Genomic DNA, 20,120 nt, shown 5'->3' on the forward strand with positions numbered 1-20,120 from the left:
TGAGGAGGAGACACGGATAGTGGAAGGGAAGGAGAAGAGCGAAGGAGGACGACAGAAGTGTGAATGAAATAAAGGGGAAAAGAGGAAAAGGAGCGGGAAGAGATAACAGCAAGGGAGGTCTTCAACTGGAAACCCCTTAAAATAGGTAGGAATAAAATTCTGGCATTTCTTGAATGTAGTGATTTGATTTCTGTATTAGCTTCACACATGTCTGCTACTCTTTATGATTTTCATCTTTATTTAGACATGGTTAACACAACAGGAGGAGCACGGCTGGCTTTTCTGGTGTTTCTGAGCGCTGGTGTGCCATCTTGCTCCATGTACAACAGTGGCGAATGCTTCTTCAATACCAAAGGTACAGTGTGAGCATGTGAATGTATTTATATTTTCAATAAATTAGCATGTAAAATGACCAGTGAAAGAAAACCATGGATTTTCAAATACTTTTAACTTTCCTTTTCTAATATTTTCTGTAATTGTTATATGGTTAGTTGTAATAACATTTTTTTTTACTTTAAAGGCTCAATTTTTGAGTCCAACACCTAGTCAATAAAATGTATGCATGCTTGCATAAAAAGCAACTTAACACAAGCAGCTCAGTAACAAAAAATGCAGTGATAATACGATACTAATAAACACTAGTATTATATTATAATTGACAACAAAAAATACTAGTATTAAATACCAATTATAAAACCACAGCAGGCAAAATTAAATTCATAGGAACCCAATATTGGATACTATGTTTCAAAGTACTAGAAACTGCAGTACCAAAATATTGCCATTGACAGTGCCCTTTAGTTTTTGATGGATTCACTCTTCTTGTATGCAAGGCCGCCCATAAGGGAGGATAAAGGGGAGAGCTTTTTGGGCCCAGCCAAGATGGGGGCCCATAGAGATCAGGACAGTCATGATTCATGGTTAAGTTAGGCTGTAATAAGCATATTGTACTTTAACCTGAATAGTGACCACTCTTTTCAAAGCAACACATTTTTTATTCATTTGTGCTGTGGTATATAGCCTTCTTAAAAAATATATAAATATAATTATATGTTATAAATGGCAAAATTGGGCAGAAGAGGTGGTGAAAGGTTTTCTACAGGCAGCAAAGGTGGGTAAAAAATGGCAAAAATGTGGTGAAAGTGGCAAAAATTGGATAACAGGGGTACAAAGTGGCAAAAAGCTGCAAAAATGGGTTAAAGTGGTAAAAACATTTATAAAAATTAGTGAAATGCATTCAAAATAGGCAAGCATGGGTGTTGAAAAGGGGTCAATAGTAAACGGGCAAAACTAGGCGGTCAAGTGGCAAAAAACAAAAAGTAGCAAAAAGTGGCAAAACTGGTAAAAGAGGGCAAAAACACACAAAACAATTAGTGATATGTTGTTAAAATGGGCCCAAAAGTGAGTGAAAAGGGGTTAAAAGGGAAATAATGGCTCAACAGAGGCAACGCTAGGTGTTAAGTGGCAAATGGATTAGAGCAGCAAAAACAGAAAAAACATTAGTGGAAAAGGTGGCAAAGTGGCAAAAATGTGGCAGAAAGTGGTTTTAAGAGGCAAAGATTGATAAAAAGAGGCAAAATGGTGAGAAATTACAAGTTATACTACAAGTTATATAAGTCATTTTACCGAGGTAAAGAGTCCTTTAAGATGTCTCTCATTAAATCTGATCTTTAATTTGCAGGCAGCTGTGAACACATGGGAAAGGTGTATGATATAGGCGAGAGCTGGATAACCAGTGACTGTTACCAGTGCGTCTGCATGGAGCCTTTTGGCGTTGGATGCTGTGACCAGTGAGTTTGATTTAAATCATTCATCATCCCAAAAGCATTGCTAGATATGAACTCTCACTCTCCCCTTCCTGCAGTGAATCCAAACCTGTGGACTATCCTGACTGGTGTGAGATCATCCGTAAACCCGACTCATGTACAAGTGTCGCAGTAATGAGGGCCAATCGTAAACTACCCTGCCTCTGGGGGCGAGGCCGTCACAGACCCGCCTCAGGACAACCCTGGATGTCTGACAACGATCCCATATTTTGAGTCTGGCAAATAATGACAATGAAATAGCAATATTGCAGTGTTATGTTTACTCTAACATCAGTAAATTAATAAAATTGGGTTTGTGGTCTCAGACGGTTTGTGAAAGTAAATAATTCTTCATTTAAAAACATTTACAGAACTTAGCTTTTTGGTCTGTTTTATGTATATTGTTGATCACACTGTCTGATATTTCCTCTTTTAGTGTTTAATGATTGAATAAAAATGTAAGTCCAATTTTCTGACTTTTGTTTACATCTACCCACTTTATCGCATAAACCACTTCATCAATTACTTTCTAGTTAAAGGGAATTCAACCTTAAACAGTACCTGCAAACACATGGGAGACTCTTTGGTCATTATTTGGCTCAGGTTGTCACAACAAAGAAGGGAGACAACACCATGGTAAAGTTTTAAACAAGTCTTAATTTTTCAAATCAGACTAAATCAAACTAATTCAGACATTTAAATCAAACAAGTCTTTCATTAAACCAAATTAGACCAAATCAAATAATCAAAATCAAACAATTCCTTATTACGCCAAGTTAAACCAAATTAAAGAGTCTGAAAAGCCAAATTAGACCAAATTACAACAAATTAAATATTTAGACTGTGAAGTATGTAAGTCAGTAAAGCCAGTAGTGCTTCTCAAAGTGTGGAAAGCACTGCTTTACAGTTTCCCCCCAGTGGGCCCCAGAGTTTTAGTATCTGGGCCAAACGAGGTCTTTCACAGTAACTAAAAACCACAGATTTCTTTATTTTATTTATCCCTTTTAAATTACTTTAAATACTTTCTAATATGTTATTAAGTCTTTGGGGAAAAACACACCCACAGCCCAAAGTTTTAACTCATGTCACTTATTTCTCATTTATTTTGTCTGATGTATACAATCAGTGTTAGTTCAACTAACACTGTTGAAACTGGAAAGAGTAAACTGATGTCAGCTCTGCCCATTGTGATTTAAAATCTGGGGGATGTCTGGACAGAGTTCTCATCATACCCTTCAGCAGTGTTTACATGTGTTTGGTTGTCTTTGGATTTTGCCTGTTGTGCAGTTATCCCTGCTGGTGTATTTTTTGGTCATGTTTCCAGTGGATTGTTGTTTTTGATGTGAGACACATGTGCACCATGAGTGAAGTTATCCACTAATTTAGAGTTCCTGCCTGTAACTTGACGTGTTTTCTAGTAGATTGGTATTCTTGTCTTACTATGAGGTTGACTCTCGGCTTTGTTCTTGCCAGAGGAGGCCCATCTTGCCACAGATTCACAAGGGTTAATGCAGCTTTGCTTCATTGTAAAATATTTAACATTTTCAACAGTTTTTTATTTTTAACTAGATGTAATGTGGACCAATAGAGACACATTTTAAGTATCAAATCTAACTTTATACATGTTTAATTGACATTGTCACTTTTGCTGTGTATTTTACTTTATTTTAGAGGTGTGACTTCACCCAAGTAAACTTGTTGAAATCTTTTTTGTCATTGCCAACAAGCAAAGATGATATTTTATTGTAAAACTACTCAGTACCTACTCAGTACTTAAAAGTAAACTTTAAATGAAATATCTTTTACTTTTACTTGAGTAGAATTATAGACCAGATCAGGGGCGAAGCGGGGGGTACTGATTACCCGCAATGAAAAGTGTGTTTTTATTTCTTTTTTCTTACTGTCATTATTAAATCAAAAGCAACTAAATTAATTGGCCAACAGACTGGAATTTGTATGAAATAAAATTAGAACAAATACTGGGGGCCCCTGCCCCTCCCTCAAAAATATCCAACTGGTTTTGTCCAGCACTTTGAAATAATGAAAGTTAATTTAATTTAACCATAGTAGAAATGTTGCTCATAAATAGGGACATCATGGATCAAAAGTACATTAAAAAGCAGAGATATTTGTTATAATGAAACCACATTTGTTGCTTGGCTAGCTGGCTAATGGGACCCTGTTGTAGTATTATTTCTGGGGGCCCTAAATCCCTATCTACGCCTCTGAGTACAATAGTCGTGTCCCATAAACTCATTCAAGAAAACATACCTTTCATACCATAAAGTTTTACATCCATTGCTGTTTTTCTTCGACCGTGAGTCCATAGCCATGTGTGTAAGTATTAATTTTCTTCAGATATCTTCAAAAATAAAAAATGAGGCGCAATCTCACAGGAAACAGAACCTCTACCTTTGAGAAATAAGTTTGTTGAATCACTTTTATTTTGAAAGACAGAGCCGTGGCGCAGGGTTTTTGCGTCACAAAGTAGCGGCCGCTGCGTCCACCTTGTTGATAGTTTGTGTAAATGGACAAGTTATTTTAAAGTTTTGCATTTCCCCTGACTTTCTGGTGTTTAATAAGCGAAGCAGCAACAACATACATTACAATGTGGATACTGACACCCCTGCAGGCTGGAGGTAATTTTCTGTGTGGGGACATTTAACGCTAGCTTAAAACTTAGCTAACGGGCTCATGTTAGCAGCTCGGTAAAGTTAGCTTTGAGTAGACACTTAAGAGAGAAATAACTAATGTTCACACCGCCCAGGTATGGACTCCACATCTTCTACAGAGGTGTAAGATAACAGACTTACAGGTGTAAAACTGCATGGATGACAAACCTCTGATAGCGATGATTTTAGGATTTGATTTAGCAGGAAATGAAACTTTTACAGTCTCTTGACTTTGTGAAGTTTTCCGCTTTTTTAAATTCTCGCATTAAAAAGACTGGGAGTTACAGCAAGCAATTCAGGAAATGTTAGTACGAGATTTTTGGATGATTTCAGTTTAAAATCCGTAAGGAACATGTCACCTAGAGTTATTTTAACCAGATTAAATGTGTAGACAAGATTTACGGAGTCATCCCGTTTTTTGTCATTATCAACTGTCATGCTCAGAGAAACAGATCTGTAAATACTAAATCGATTAAAAAATAGATTTAAATGTTTTAAACCAAACTATTATGCATGAAAAGTGCTGAAAAATACACAGTGCATGCAATTCACCACCTTTTTTAATGAATCATTACCCACATTAAAGGTCCATCTATAATGTAACTATTACCTCATCTGACTCATAAATAACATGATCAATAACAGTATTTTCTACAGTACCTTTGCTCTTGCAATATTTTTAGTTATGTCTAATATATTCATACTTTCAAATATAAACAAATTTAATCTGTAGGACTATTAAAGAAATGAAGGTTTTCTAGTTTTGTGGTGTTAAACTACTTGTGTTACCTTTGTCTTACTTGTCTAACTTGTTTAAGTGTGGTAGGTCAATTGCTTTTCCGTGCATTGAAAGAAAGGCCCAACAGCAGTCACATTTCTTGTATGTGCTTGCTTACTGTGCCAATTTCTAAATCCACATTTTGGTTTCTCTTTATGCTTTCACATAATCCATAATGCCCCTCCTGTCACCCATCAGGTGAGACGCACTATCTGCTCTCTAGTAAAGAGTATGTGGTGGGACGCAAGAACTGTGACATACTTCTAACCAGCGACCAGTCCATCAGCAGAGCTCATGCTCTCCTCACTGCCACTGACCAGGTAAGATAAAGACATTAAATGCTAATTGTTATAAAAGTATTCATTGTGTAATTTGTTATTGAAGAACTCAGTTTGTTCAACATTGTGTGCTGTGAGATTGTCAAAATACTTGAAAGTTTTAAAATGGTACAGTGTCTAGAGTGTTAAAAAACAAAAAACTAAAGCCTGTGTGACTCAGCCAACATTTTGACAATTTAAAAACAATAAATTACCAATATTGAGAGCCAAGGTTTTGTATTTTCTTTTGGTGTTGGGTCAAAACAGGTATGAATTGTGGTGTCATGATGAACATTATTAGCTGTACTTCAGGTCAACAGTTGACTGAGCTTTCTCATTATCATTTTTGGTAGTGCCATGTATGTTGGTATACAACCCCAACAGCAAAAGAAATGATCCTGTCTGCACTATAAGTAAGCTTTTTTCAGGTAACTGTATTTTCTTGTATATTGTTTACGAAATCAACCCCTGTGAATATTCAGGACTAAATAAGTAAGATGAAATTTAACCAATGAGAGAGGAAGTACTGATAATAAGTTCATGTTTGTAACTTTTCATGACAGAATGCACTTACACATTCATATAAGCAATTCAAAGCAATGCAGCAGCATAATACTTTCACTTTTGTTGGGTGTATATTCTCGTCTAAGGTTTTACTACTAAAGCTGAATTCAATTATTAATACAAAAAAACAAAATGAAACTGGTCATCAGGATGAGAAATATGTCATTATTACTGTGTTTTACTGTAATTTTATTTGTTTTGTAGTGCATATAAATTGTTTTGCAGATATTTTCCTAGTAGTGTGAATGTTTTGCTGGTAAAATCACCCAGCCTTGACATTTTACTTGGCCAATGTGTAAAAATATTCTTCCCAAAAATATTTTTGTGTGTGTAATGCAAATTCTACACAGAAGGTGGCGGTATTGTACTGGTTTAAAACAACTGAAACGTCACCTACACAGTCCTGATTCTGTCCACATGAGTTTGACTATTTTTCCTTCTCTGAACCTGATCAAACAAGCCTTTGGTTCATAAAGAACCCTTAATTTCTTACTATGGCTGAATCTCAAACTCCTCCCTTAACCATGAGCCCTAAGCCCTAATTGACTTAACTGACTGCACCTGGAAAGTGATTGAGTGCATGAGGCTGCAGGAGCTTGAAGTGGTAGAAATAGGAATGGAACAGCCCTTGGTTTTTTTGTTGATAGTCAGCATCTTGCAGAGCTTAAAACAAAGATAAAAACAAGCGTGCCTAACCTACAGACCTATTTCCTCAGTGGGTGAAGGCTGTTTTATATAATATACTTACAGGAAAAATACTTCCTTTTTGCAACGTCCACCCCTTTTTGCACCTTCCATGTTTTTTGTTTACAATTCCGCTCTTTTCACTTAACTTTTGTAGCAGGCATCCCCGAGAATCTCTGTGATATGTCACAATGCAATGAACTATGGGTAATTCCCTCACACTAAGTCTGCAGAGACACCCACTGAGCTCACTGAGCTTTTTCTTGTTTTTATTACATATTTTTTTTATTTTATACATGGCAAGTTGATAACATTTATCTTTTGATGAAAATCCCCATTTTCTGTTTAGTTCACACCTTTGACTTGTAAAAGAGAAACATGAGCGAGTATGGTACTCTGCTATGCTAAAACAATCATTAAACTGTTACTAAAGAAAATTAACCAGAATGCTTTATCATTATAAGCTGGAATCTGAATATTCAGTGCTAGTAATCAAGAAAAGACTCTATTGTGTCCATTTTTACTGTAACTGAAATCAAATCATTTTCTTCAGCTCAGCATATGTTTCCGTCTCAGCTCAGTTTAATGAAGGGCTCTCTTTAAACATGAATAATTGAACAGAAACGTGGACTGTATATCAGATTGTTTGTTTGTGGATGATATGATGAGTTGCTCTTATGCATTTCCTCAATAGACCCTGACCGTAAAGGATACCTCCAAGTATGGCACCTTTATCAACAGCCAGCGTTTGACAGAAAACTTACCAGTGAACCTGAATTCAGGAGATGAAGTTACATTTGGGGTTTTTCACAGCAAATTCAGGTTTGCGGCTCAGTTTAAAAAAAATCTTTTTATTGCTTTCATATCCATCTTTATTGAGCCCCAAACTTAAAAGATGTTACACGTGACTCACAATAAATTTGCATCTCCTTTGTGCTCCCTGCCTCCTGTCAGTGTGGACCATGTGAAGCCGGTGGTGTGTTCGTCATGTCTGGACAATAATGGTAAGGCGTCCCTCTCTCAGGCCCTGCAGGCTCTGGGTGGAAAACTGGTCAACACCTGGACTCAGGACTGCACCCATCTTGCCATGCCCACCACTAAAGTCACCATCAAGGTCAGGAGCAGGCAGTGGATCACCCTCAATATTACATGTCGTGTTTGCTCTTCAATATGGTTTGATATATTGTATGTGTATTTGTTTTCCTTATCAGACTATCTCCGCTCTGTTGTGCTGCTGTCCCATTGTGAAGCCTGACTTCTTCTCAGAGCTCAACAACGCCGCTCAACAAAAAAGACCTCCTCCTAAAGCTGAGAGGTACACCACAAGCCACCTTTAATTAAACACCTCCACACTGACACCACTCTAAACCAAACTAGTCTTATGTCATTAGTGCTCTTTTTTGTGCCTAAGTTTCATCCCTGAGATCGATGAGCCCAGCTTAAGTAAAGAGGATGTAAACCTCAGAGCAAATCAGCTTCGCAAACAGCTTTTCAATGGAAAGACTTTTATCTTCCTCAGTGCCAAACAGGTATGTTAACATCTGTCTTTGTGATTATGAGATAATATGCATATATAAACAACAAGGCAGGCTACACATTGAAAAACATGATTGTTATGTCATTTGCTCACCCCTGCTATCAGACAGTAAAACCAATGAGAATCAGAGAAATGAACTCTTGTTTCCAATCATTAGCTGACCCTGTTAGCTTCATGTTTTTGAACATCAGTTGAGAGAGAGACTTGGGGCTTAAGATGATTATTTTCACTATTACAACTAAGTACAACATTTCTTACTCAGTCCAGATGAGGTCCAGATTTGACCAGATTTTAAATGATTGTTGTTTTTTGGTGTCTGTGTAACAATAAATCAATAATGAAGAAAAATCAGCATCTTACCTTTGACCTCATGCTGATGCTGATGCTGTAGAATAAAACAGAGATGATTCACATGTGGATAGAAACTGAAGTTGCAACTGGAGCTCGCTTGAAGGAATTTGTATGTTTTGAATCCTTTTAAGGGACAGAAAGCTTATCTGTACCATCTTGGCTGGCCCTATCAACAGTTTGAAACACTTCATTTGTTTTATTTTATTTTATTTACAGTGTAGCAATGACCTCTATTACCTTATTCCCAAACCTCTGTTTTAAAAATAGGGTGAAATGTAAAGTGTGACTTTTATTTTTGTCTTTCCGAGCTTCAGATAAAAATGCATTCAGATGGCAACATAATAGAACAAACACATGTATCTAATAGCTTAAGTCATTACATGGCAGCAACCCGTGCATGCAGAATGTGGACATGGTCAAGACAATGTATTCAAGGTTCAAACTGAACTGATGAAATTAACATTGCAGCTGACTAGTCTGCAGCAACTGCTTGATGTTATTATGTCAACATGGACAAAAATCACAGAGGAATGTTTCCAGTCTGGTGATTTCTTTTATTAGGCTGATCTTAATAGTTTTTTTGCTCTGCATCTATCGTTTAATGGCAGGTGCACAAGTAGTTTTCCCAAAAAAATCTTGAATTTCTTAATTTTTTTCTTCTGTAAAGAGCAGGTTGAAAAAAAAAACCTTTGGCAAACATTTTCGGTTTTGATTTTTTCCCCAGTTCAGGTAGAAAACATTTAAGATAAGTAATCCATCTTGATGCTCATTAAGATTTATATCGTTGTAATTCTCTCCTCAGCCAGTGAGGCCTGAACTGCAACTATAACCCTAGTTTCTGAAAGTATACAGGTTTCCTTCTTATAAAGGTTTAAATTTCTCTATTATTTCCAAAAACCAAGCAAATCTATGTTGTGCCTTCTGCATTTTTATGTATTTTTTTTATTTGAATTTTTGATTAGGTTTGATATGAAAAAGTTACTTAGAAACTTGAGCCAATAAAAGATTTTTCCTCCAAATTTAAAGTATAATTTTTATTGTCTATCTTAGAGGTGATTAAAAAAAATTAAGGGATGGAATAGAGATTACACAAGGATTTTTTTGCAACTCTTCAGTCATAAACATGCTTGAAAACTGTCGATCAGATGGCAGAAAATGCCAACCAGTCTTTTTTGTTTGGCGGTTTTTCTGACCCCAGTGTTTTGGTCACAATACTAATAATAGGAATTCAGTAGACACAGTCACTGCTGCAGTATCCCTGATCTTCTCTACAGATAAAATGTTTATTTGTTCTGTTCATGTTGTTCACAGATGAAGCGCCTGAGTGCAGCAGTGAGTTTTGGAGGTGGCAAAAGTCACCTGCTAGAGGAGAACTCTCTTCCCAGAGAGCTGCTGGAGTCTCCACAGAGCTGTGTGGTCGATACTACAACAGGCAGCTCACAAACTCTGCTCTCCTCCTCCGCCACTGAGTGGGCAAACTCCGTGAAGAATATTGTTCACAGGTTTTTTATGCTTGCATTTTCCTGTTTAAAAGCACTCAGTTTTGTTTTGGCAATTTTCCCATAAAGGTGATGATTTTGAAACTTTCAAAAACACTCTGATGCATTTTTCTCATTTTCTCATGATACAGAAAAGGCCTCAGAGTCATAACAGAGTCTGAAATTGGTTTGGCTGCCATCTATGCTTCCTGTGACAAGTACTGCAATCCGTCCAGTGTAATAGCAGACTCAGGTGAGGGACCAGACAGAAAAACAATGCAGCTGTCTTTATTTGTCTTCAATTCTAAAACTCTCTTTTTAAGGTGGCTATTTACATTGATTTTTCTGTTTTTAATGTGTTAGAGGCAGCACCAAAAGTAAAATCCAGGATTCCAAGTGCCTCGCTGTCGCAGAACGCAGTAGTGGACGAAACAGTCCTACCTGCTGCATCTCAGAACATCACAGCTTATGCTGTTAACACAGAGATATCTCAAAGGTACAGACAGACACCAACTATGCACTGAAGTTGTCCAAACTTATGTCTCTATAGGTTTTTGTAACTGCATCAGTCTGATGAGTTTTTCATTATTTATTCACAAGGATGGATCGCTGTGAAGTTACAGAGGTTACAGCGGTGGGAGAGACTCCAGAGAAAAAGCAAAGACATGAGGAATCTGAAATGCAGAAGAAGACGACGAGTCAGTATGTGGTGGATGACACAATGAGCTCATCATTCAGCACTTCAGAGAAACCAGACTTGAGGAAGAGGCCCGACCCCAAACCAACAGGTAATAGATATTAGAATATGGAGCCTGACTGATATATTTCTTAGCTTTATAGTTTTTAATAAATATTTCCTATTGTTTTATTAGTTTTTGCTCTTTGAAAATAATAACAATTAAAAAAATGAATAGAAAACGGCTTAGTGGCTTCACTGCAGCAGGAGAAGTTGGAGATGTTTTTAATTGTAATAATATTCAGTTAATAGTCACATCCCTAATATACAAAACCTTGCAGGACCAACTAGTCTATTGGATTTGGTGCATTTTTGGAGTCTATCCATCTCACTTCATTTTTCCATCCCATTTTAAGTATATTTAATGCATATTCAGCAAACACCTTCCTGTTAAATGAATGGTTTAAGATTGTATGAAACATGTTTCATCAAAAGCTACTTGAAATAAAATTTGTTAAACAGTGAGGTTCTTGTTGGCACATATTTTATCTTTGGAAAGATCCTGCCCAGCAATATCCCCTGTTATGTGTCTCTGTAATGAGCTAATCTTCCAGGCTGCAGGTGTGGCAGACAGATAAGAAGGGTTTTGATATTCAGTTTTAACGGTCATTCCTAAAGTTAATTTGTCACATGAGCATTATCTGACCGTTTCTAATTGCCATATCAGCTTATGTCAATATTATTATTGTTCAAGGTGCGGGCAGTAGTGGCGTTTGGTCTCAGCCATCCTTTCCAAAGATGAACGGTGGCACAAAGACATTCCTGCAGAAGCAATCTCCTCTGAAACAAAGAGCCTCTGCACAAGCTTCTCCTCAGAAACAGTCGACTCTTACCAATTTCTTTACACCAGTCAACAAGAAAAGGTAAACCTCTGCTCCAAAAGCAGGTAAAGGGATCATATCATGATGAAGTATACTTATGAACTGTGCATCTGATGTTCAGCAGTAAACATGCATTTGACTCTGAAAACTTCAGGGACCCTGACAGGACAATTAAGTGGTTTTGTCTGGTTTTATGACTTTGAATAAGTTCCCACATCATAGTGGAACGGAGAAGATACAACATTGGCCATTAGCTATAGCTTTGATATCCAAAAACACCTTTTGAGTAAAGCATCTGACTCAAGCATCAAAATAGCATGAGAACAGCCTTTTAGTTATCTCAGTCAGTTTCTTCTGGCTGAAAGTCTGCTCTCACCCTTGTCTTTGTTTCATCCTGTCATTAAGGCCATTGGAGGATGAGGATTTTGCTGTCATGTCAGAGCCCAAACGACCTGTGCTGGAATTATCCATCAGAAAGCAGAAACCACACTCCCCCAAAGAAAGGTACTCAAGTTCAGAGCTAGTCCCTGCAGCAGCATCTCAAGACTCGGCAGCAGATCTTTTTGTAGGACTGCCAGAGGCTGAGTCACACAGGGTCTCCCACTCAAAACAGGAGGGGCCACAGGGTAAGAAGAGGAAGGAGATGGAGGAAGAGATACAGATGGATGAACTGGAGTCTATAATGTCTGAGGATATGGACTTCTTTGATGAACCACCTTCAGGTAAACAAGGCCAGAAGGCTCATACTGTAAAACAAGGTTTTGATACTGCAGAGACTTCATCATCAAGCAAGAGGCAACGGTTTCACCAAGAAGAAAATGAAACAAATAAAAGGGCACAGAAATCCCAACAAAAAGAGTCAGGTTCCCATTTCCAGCACAACATACCATCTGATGATACTCGAACCTCCATAAAGACAAAGCAGATCAATTCATCAGAAAACAGGACATCTCAGCATGAGTCCAGTAAACCCACCAAAGTAGCTCCAGCTAGAACTGCCTCTGCAAGTAAAGAAATGCAGGCTTTCGAAGATGATGAGGCATTTATGAAGGTGAGGATTTGATTTGCTTTTATTCTTTTCTTCATCTGAAAATGTATTAAAAAAGAATTATCCCAGCAAATACAGTTGCTTAATGATCAGCTTTGTTTTGATTATTTTTTATTATAACCGCTGTTTTTTCATCCCATTTATATCACCGTAGGATTTAGAACAACTTCAAGAAGATGTCTGCCGGCCTAAAGAAGAGAGTAGGACACCTTCAAAGCCAATAACCATGAAACAGGAGGTCCAAGTAAGTCCAGTGACAAAGATCTTATTTAAATATAATTGACATATTACATATTAATATAGAAGTTACCAAACAAATACTAGATTGTTTAACATGTCATTGTTTAACATGATTCAACTTTGTCTATAGAGATGAATTTAAAATTCTCCTTTTAGTATGATGTTTCCTCTCACATTTGACCTTTCAGTCAGATGAACAGTTCAGAGTTTGTCTAACTGGTCACTTTTTCTGCACTGCAGAAGTACTATCCATTTGATAATATACAAATTTCAGAGTTTACCGACACGTCAGAGATTCAGAAGGCGGTGTGGAAAAAGTTGGATAAAGTAGACTGAAGACCGCACGGCCTGATATCTACCTCAGAGTCTAATTATTGGTAACAGAAAAAAGTCAAGCATTTAAAGCCAGATTTCTTTGAACATGAATAAAAGCCATTCATAAAAATTCTTGCCTAACTTTTTGGCACCTTTTTAATGTATTTATTCAGGTTTTATTGTTTAACTGAAACTGTGTTTTCTGTGATACTTTTAAACAACTATGTTTTCAAGAAACACTGACAGCCCAACAGAGTAACTTGATGTGCTACTTCACTGCAGGAGTCATCGATAGATGAAAACCTTCCTCAAAAGCTGGTGGTGTTGGAGTTCAGATCCCTGACTGTGTCTGCACCTGCTAAAACCAAACCACAGAGGATGCAGGACAACGGCTGCACAACAAACTTCAAACGTTTCCGCAAGGTTAGACTAAAACTTGCACGACAAAAACACACAGCAGAGCCTTATTTGAAATTTAAATTTGAATTTCCCTGAAGGCCCGGTAGTGTTGTTTTAATGGACATGCTGATCTAAATTATCTTGTCCTACTCTCACTGTAAACTTATTCTATAGCTCACCTGTGACAGAACTAATATAACACTAATTAGAAAAAAGATGTTCATACACCTTAAAATGTTGGGGAAAACAAAGTTCAGGAACTAAAGTGGATGAGCAAAAAATTAGAAGGATTTACTTCCTGTTTTTTCATGCATTCAGATTTCTGTGTCACCATTTGTTTTCCCTTTAGCAAGACTCTTTTCCCTACACCTATAGATGTTTTCCTTCAGAATTGTCCACCATTAATTATGGCCAAAGGTTGAGATTATAATTATGTATCTACTGACAAAAACATCATCTTAACCCTCTGAGTCCGCACACCTGCCGGCACATTTTCGGTTTGTTATTATTAATATCTTTGTCATTTTACGTCATTGAAATGCGGTTCAAACACTTTCATGAGCGGGAGAATCTTGTCATTCACTTCTGCCCTCTCTTGACATCCCACTTGATTCACAGCCAGAGTTTTAGGGTTACAGCAATGGGCACATGTCGTCACCTCTCACTGTCACTGGATGAATCCTGTGTCTGTCAACTTGCGCTTACATAATTGGTTAAATCCTTCTTTTGCCAACCAATTGACACTCTGGAATCCTTAAGGCCCTCCCTATCACAGTTTTTGCAGGTGAGGTAAGGCGAGACTAGAGAATTCCACCTGTTGATCTCCAATGTTGGCAAAGCGTTTGGATGTTGCAGAAGTTTTGCAACAAATGCCAAGAAGCAGAAGATAACTCAGCTTCATTTTGGTGTGAATAGTAAGACAGGCGTCATTTATCCTCAAAAGACAGTATGACAGAATTTCAGTTGTCCTCTAGGACAAAATGGGCCTCTACACGCATAAAGCAGAGATTGTCCTGAAAATTTTGATTGGAAACACTTGGGTAGTGTGTTATTTGCAAGTGCCTCGAAAAGGTGAATTAAAAACAATGTAAAAATTGAGGAAACACCCTTAGACCTCAGAGGGTTAAATAATGGGACACAAGTTGTTTAAATAAACTTTTATACCAAAAATGAAATATGTTGGGTGCGCAGATAGCCTGGCGGTCTGAGGCGTGACCCATGTATGCAGGCAGCCTGGGTCTCTCCCAACTCTCATCTCGTCCCTTTGCCGACTCTATCCACTGTCCTCCTCTGTTGAAATAATGGCACTAAAATGCCCAAAAAATAAATCTTAAAAAAAAAAAAAAAAGATGAAATATGTTATAAGCTCCTTGATGTAAAGAAAGAGTGTGTTGTTTTTAATCTAACTGTGGTGGTATGATTATAACAGATAAATGTGCCAGGGGCACAGGGTGCCCCCCAGATCATTGGACGCTCTGATCTGCTGGTTCACAACAGGGGAAAAAACACTGATCTGGATGAATGGCTGAAAAACACAGCTGAGGTACTGCTCTCACTCTCCCAGTGTTATATGTCTGTAATCTGTGTGAGCCTTGCAAACATAATCTGAGACTGTGCTTGTTGTAGGAGGAGCACCAGAGGAAACGGGATGAGACTGCTGGAGATGACCTCTTCAGGTGAGACATGTACTTTTACCTAGTTACACCCTCCAGTGGCCTCCTCTATATACCAGTATAAAAGGCTGAGACGTGCATCATCATGAATGCAGTTACAGCCAGTTATTGTGTGTTAGAAGCAGTGGATTCACTGCTAAAGTATGCTGGGATAAATGGTGACAACACAGACCAAGTTGGTGGTGTTGCTTGTCCTCAGTGATCAGCTTAAGTGGGCAGTGAGACTCCTGAGAGTCTGTGGGTCTGTACTTCAGAGCTATCAATGAATGTGTTTACATGAATTTTTGCCGACCAATGGTCTGGTCACTGCTCCTTCTACCTCCACCCCAAAATCCTGTGCTAGCTGAACTCAGAGCGAGAGTTTTGCTCAAGGAATTCTCCAGACAGAACTATTTCCATATTTCTTTATTTCCTCCTATATTCAAGATGGATGTTCATTTTCTTCAATTCATTGTGAATGCAATTTGTTTCAGCTTCATCCAAAAAATGCTGCCTCCTAAGGCTGCTGTTTGCCATATTTAGTTTTTCTCCTTCTACCACTTTCAGTCATGTACTTTAGTCATTTAATAGAACATAAAAAAACTAAATATAATCAGATTATTTCGTAAAAAACTAGGTGTTTTTGTCTGATTTTTCATGGTCCTTTCCTGATACAGAATATCTCATTATGCTGTTTACTAGGGGTGTAATGGTTCACAGAGGTAGCGATTCAGTTCATTCCTTGGTTATGGGGTCATATCAGCACAGGTTCACTTCACTGGTAAAAAAGGAACATTTAGTCCCCTTTTTCTACCCCTTTGCATCGCCCCTTGAAACAGAGTGGTAAGGGGTACGGATGAAAACCTTCCCTTCAGAAATGAGACACAGCTTGATTGCTGTTTATCATCACATATTACCAATAAACAGTGCCTCATCAGAGATAACAAAGCTTCGGCCATCTCGTTCATAGTAAGGATCTCCATGTTGATCATCTCTACGTATTTATACAGTTAATAGCCCTGGTTTACACGTGTACTTACCAAAAATACAATAGCCGGTGCTGGTATAGTGGTAAACCGTTATATTAACACCGGTTTACCGCCCACCTCTATTCCACAGCCTACTTTTCTGCACATAATCTGTAACTTTGAACATGCCAATAGTTGCTTTGTCGATGACGACACGCTGCAGCAGTGAGCTCCCCTTGGGGTTTTCTACATAGGGGAAATGCTACAAAAGGCCATGTTTTGAGCTTTTAATGACAATGTCAAGTGTTCAAAGTGTGAAAATATAAACATTCATAATTCTTTAGCTGCTTTTGTGTCTCGAAAGTAGTGAAATATTCAGCCAAAAAGTAAAAAGTTTTTGAAAAGTCACAGAGAAAAGGCTGCAGGAAGGAATTCAAAAAAGTGTTTATCTAAAGCCTGTATTTTCTGTTTCCACAAAGTGTTCTTGTTTGGTTCAGTACAGTTTTGCCATGGTTTAGCTCATTAAATATTGATCTCACCCATGATTCCTTAGCTGATCTCTGTTTCACCACCTTCTAGCCTTGCTTGTTAGGATGGGAATCCTCCTCTTTTTAGAGATCCAGATCTTTTGGTTCGGCTCAGTAGAGCTGGTTGTTCAGCTCCCAAACTGCTCTTTATCTGGTAACAGTTTGGCTTTAAATATAGAATATATAACCATGAAGGATGAAGGAAAGAAAACTGGCTCTCATGGGAGCTAGCTGCCTTGACTAACATTAATGAGTGGTTTTGTGGTACAGGCTCAATAATGAATAGGGCTGGGCAATTAATTGCAAATTAGATTAAATTGCAATATGGCCTGCTGCAATTTACAAATCTCAGAAGTTGCAGTATTTCTTTGACTTGACATGTGTCAAAATAGCAGTTTAATACATTCATTTGTTTGCAGCAGTGGTGATTTTATGCACATTATGCAAACATTCAGGTGCCTTTTCTTTAGGATGGTTTACAAAAATCCACGTTTTCATGTTTTATGTTTGTTTTTCTTTATCAAAACAAGTGACATAAAAATGATAAGCCCCTTCAGTAAAACAATTGATATCAAATTTGCAATATGAGTAAACATAAATAAGCCAGGTCAATAATTTGAGATGTGGTAAAAATCACTGTTTTGTAAAGTGTAGGGATCATACTTATTAAATATATGTAGAAATTTCTTGATGATAAGTGCAGCATAGAGATCCATTTAGAAGTGTTAATTACTAACTTTCCTCTGCTCCTGTTCATTCCTTATGGCTGTCTCGCACTACCTAACCTCTTACGGACATTCTAGATTACATGATTAAAAACACCCTGCAGGTAGGAGAGGAACTGAACTGGTGTAGGTTCTTCAGGGATTTTCTCTCTCTTTTTGTAGCAACAAAAGGCCCAGGGCTTGGTGATTTTTTTCAGGAATTGATTACGTTTATGAGAGATTAACCAATCACAGATTACTGGAACTGAAAAATAAGTTACATCACTCGTTACAACAGAAAAAGTGTAAACAAAAGTCTGAAGACATTATTTTAGTCACGTTACAAAGCTGATCATCGTCAGTTGAAACCTGCATAAATTTCTGCATTACAAATCTGTAGAAACCTTCTAGACAATTATATTCTTGTGACTTCAAAACAGAGATTTAAGTTAAAGGGAGAAATGATTTACTAGGATATAATAATGTGTATTGTCTTTATAAGGTTGGTGTTAAATGACATAAAAACTAATAATGTGCCTAATTGAGAAACTTTATACAATTTAAGATACAGCTATCTTATCAGTTAATAAGTTGTCCCTTTTTTGTCAGCAGCAGGTTTAATAGCCAAGTAGCTTTAGACATCCAAGGAATTTGTCTTGGAGTATTACATTGAGGGCACATCAGAGAAAATAGAATCCAAGTGAACTGAATTACTTAATCTGTCAAATAAATGGGTCTTCATGTTCTTCTACAGTTTAAGTATGAGTTCTACAGAAGCTTTTCTAATTTAGACCGAAGTTCCCTTTAGAAGGGCTTGTTTGTGTAAGAGAGGATATGAACAAACCCTTGTGTCTGTTTTTCTCACTCTGCTCTGCTCCTGTCATAGTTTATATTCTAGTCCATGGGGTTAAAGCTTTTAAATGAAGTCCATCTGTAAAGGTCTAACCATTATCAAATGGTGCCAGACTACATAATTAACTAGAATTATGGATATGGGGCCTCTTTCGCCTTGTACCAACCAATCAGAATGTAGTAATTCTTTCGTCACAGTGGTTACCAAGGAAACAGAGGTGATGTAAGCTGCTGTCGCCGCCGCTGCCGTGTTTTCTTTGACTAGGCAGAAAAGAGATGGTCTGAGATTGATTTTATGTGTGTGTGAGTGTCAAGGCTGAGCTGTTTGATCACTGAGTCATGCTCAGTCAGTCATGCGTAGCTGCAGAACAGACTCTGCCACTAAGAAAACAACACGCTATTTTTTTGGTAGGTCTGAACAAAGTTTCCAGACGTGGTTTATTGGAAGTCTGTTTGCTCTAAGCTGTTCAAACACTGTCTGTGTTTTACAGCGCTTAATTATGGCTGTTTTTAATTGTTTGTTCAAAATGGCTCTAAGGACATTGAGGAATGATCCATGAGGAATTTTAAAAGCCCATTCTGACATGGACAGTTCTGTGAGACCAAATCCTCTGTGTCTGTGATCATTTGTCTTCAGGTACAACCCAACCAAACTGGCCAAGAGAAGATGAAACATCTCCATCTTGACATCCTGCAGAAGGGATTCATTTGGAAAGCCCAGGATGAATGTCCAACTTCACCAACACTTTATAAGGAGCGGCAAGCTATGTCTTTCAGCTGTAATCTTTAAGATAACAGCTAATTCTTTATCATTTAAAACAATGAATGTTTGCCACACTTTCTTTGGTCTTTTCTTTGTCTTGTGTTGGTTATTTTCACTCATAAAGCCACTGACAGCAAGAGATGTAATAAAAAAAGTCGCACGTTCAGCGATAATCTCAAAGATTTTATTTGTCAATAATAAAAAATGCGTCATACAAAACACTAGAAACGTTTCCATTGTACAAGAGAGCCTTAAAACTCCTCCTGCTGAAAGCAGCTATTCCTTCGTTTGGAAGTTAAGACCAAATGTGTTCCCTGGTTTTAGCAGAACTAAAAACATATAAAAGGATTCAAGTTGCGCCCTTTTTAAACAAAACCCACCAGCCAACCCTACAGGCACTTTTACAGATCTGAAATAGCTCAGATAAGTAGTTATCATGCCAGAATAGACCATCTATGAGCTGAGAGGTGCCCCAGCCTTCAGCTTAACTGGTGAAGTGATATAAGTGATTTTTTTTAAAGAAATCACTATTTATTTTCTGCATTTGAATGAGAATAGTTAGGTTATTCATTTAAGTTAAAAGCAAATTTTCTACTTCTACTTGCAATGTGCTTAAACACATACAAATCTTTGCTAAAATGATGTGTTCATCCTCATACAGAAGCATATGGATGAACACGCCATAAATTTTGTCCAGGCCAGAAGATCTTGGATTTGAAAGCAGCCAACAGCTGTATCTGACCAAAACGAAGCAGGACATATTTTTCATTTGACCTTTATGTCAAAATACAACTACTAATAGCTTCACTTTTTTCCATTTTCAGGTATTTCCTTGAAGCACCTTTTTGTCTTCTGCTCACAGCAGCCGCTGCTAGGCAATGCTTCATGCCTGCATGCATAAATTCAATA

The 20,120-nt window shown here is 37.6% G+C and overlaps 1 protein-coding gene across 1 annotated transcript; it reads left to right on the forward strand.

Annotated features, from left to right (window-relative positions):
* The first annotated feature begins 4,290 nt into the window (after positions 1-4,290).
* On the forward strand, positions 4,291-19,285 carry nbn (nibrin). The gene is made up of 17 exons (XM_041793549.1): positions 4,291-4,444; positions 5,454-5,575; positions 7,515-7,642; positions 7,775-7,934; positions 8,032-8,135; positions 8,232-8,349; positions 10,020-10,210; positions 10,339-10,439; positions 10,550-10,682; positions 10,787-10,974; positions 11,617-11,785; positions 12,149-12,794; positions 12,946-13,035; positions 13,629-13,769; positions 15,175-15,288; positions 15,372-15,421; positions 19,086-19,285. Exons 1-17 carry the CDS (start codon positions 4,414-4,416, stop codon positions 19,117-19,119), a joined length of 2,520 nt encoding a protein of 839 aa, XP_041649483.1. The 5' UTR covers positions 4,291-4,413; the 3' UTR covers positions 19,120-19,285.
* Positions 19,286-20,120: the final 835 nt, after the last annotated feature.

Source organism: Cheilinus undulatus, linkage group 8 (assembly GCF_018320785.1).
Source record: "Cheilinus undulatus linkage group 8, ASM1832078v1, whole genome shotgun sequence".
Lineage (NCBI taxonomy): Eukaryota > Metazoa > Chordata > Actinopteri > Labriformes > Labridae > Cheilinus > Cheilinus undulatus.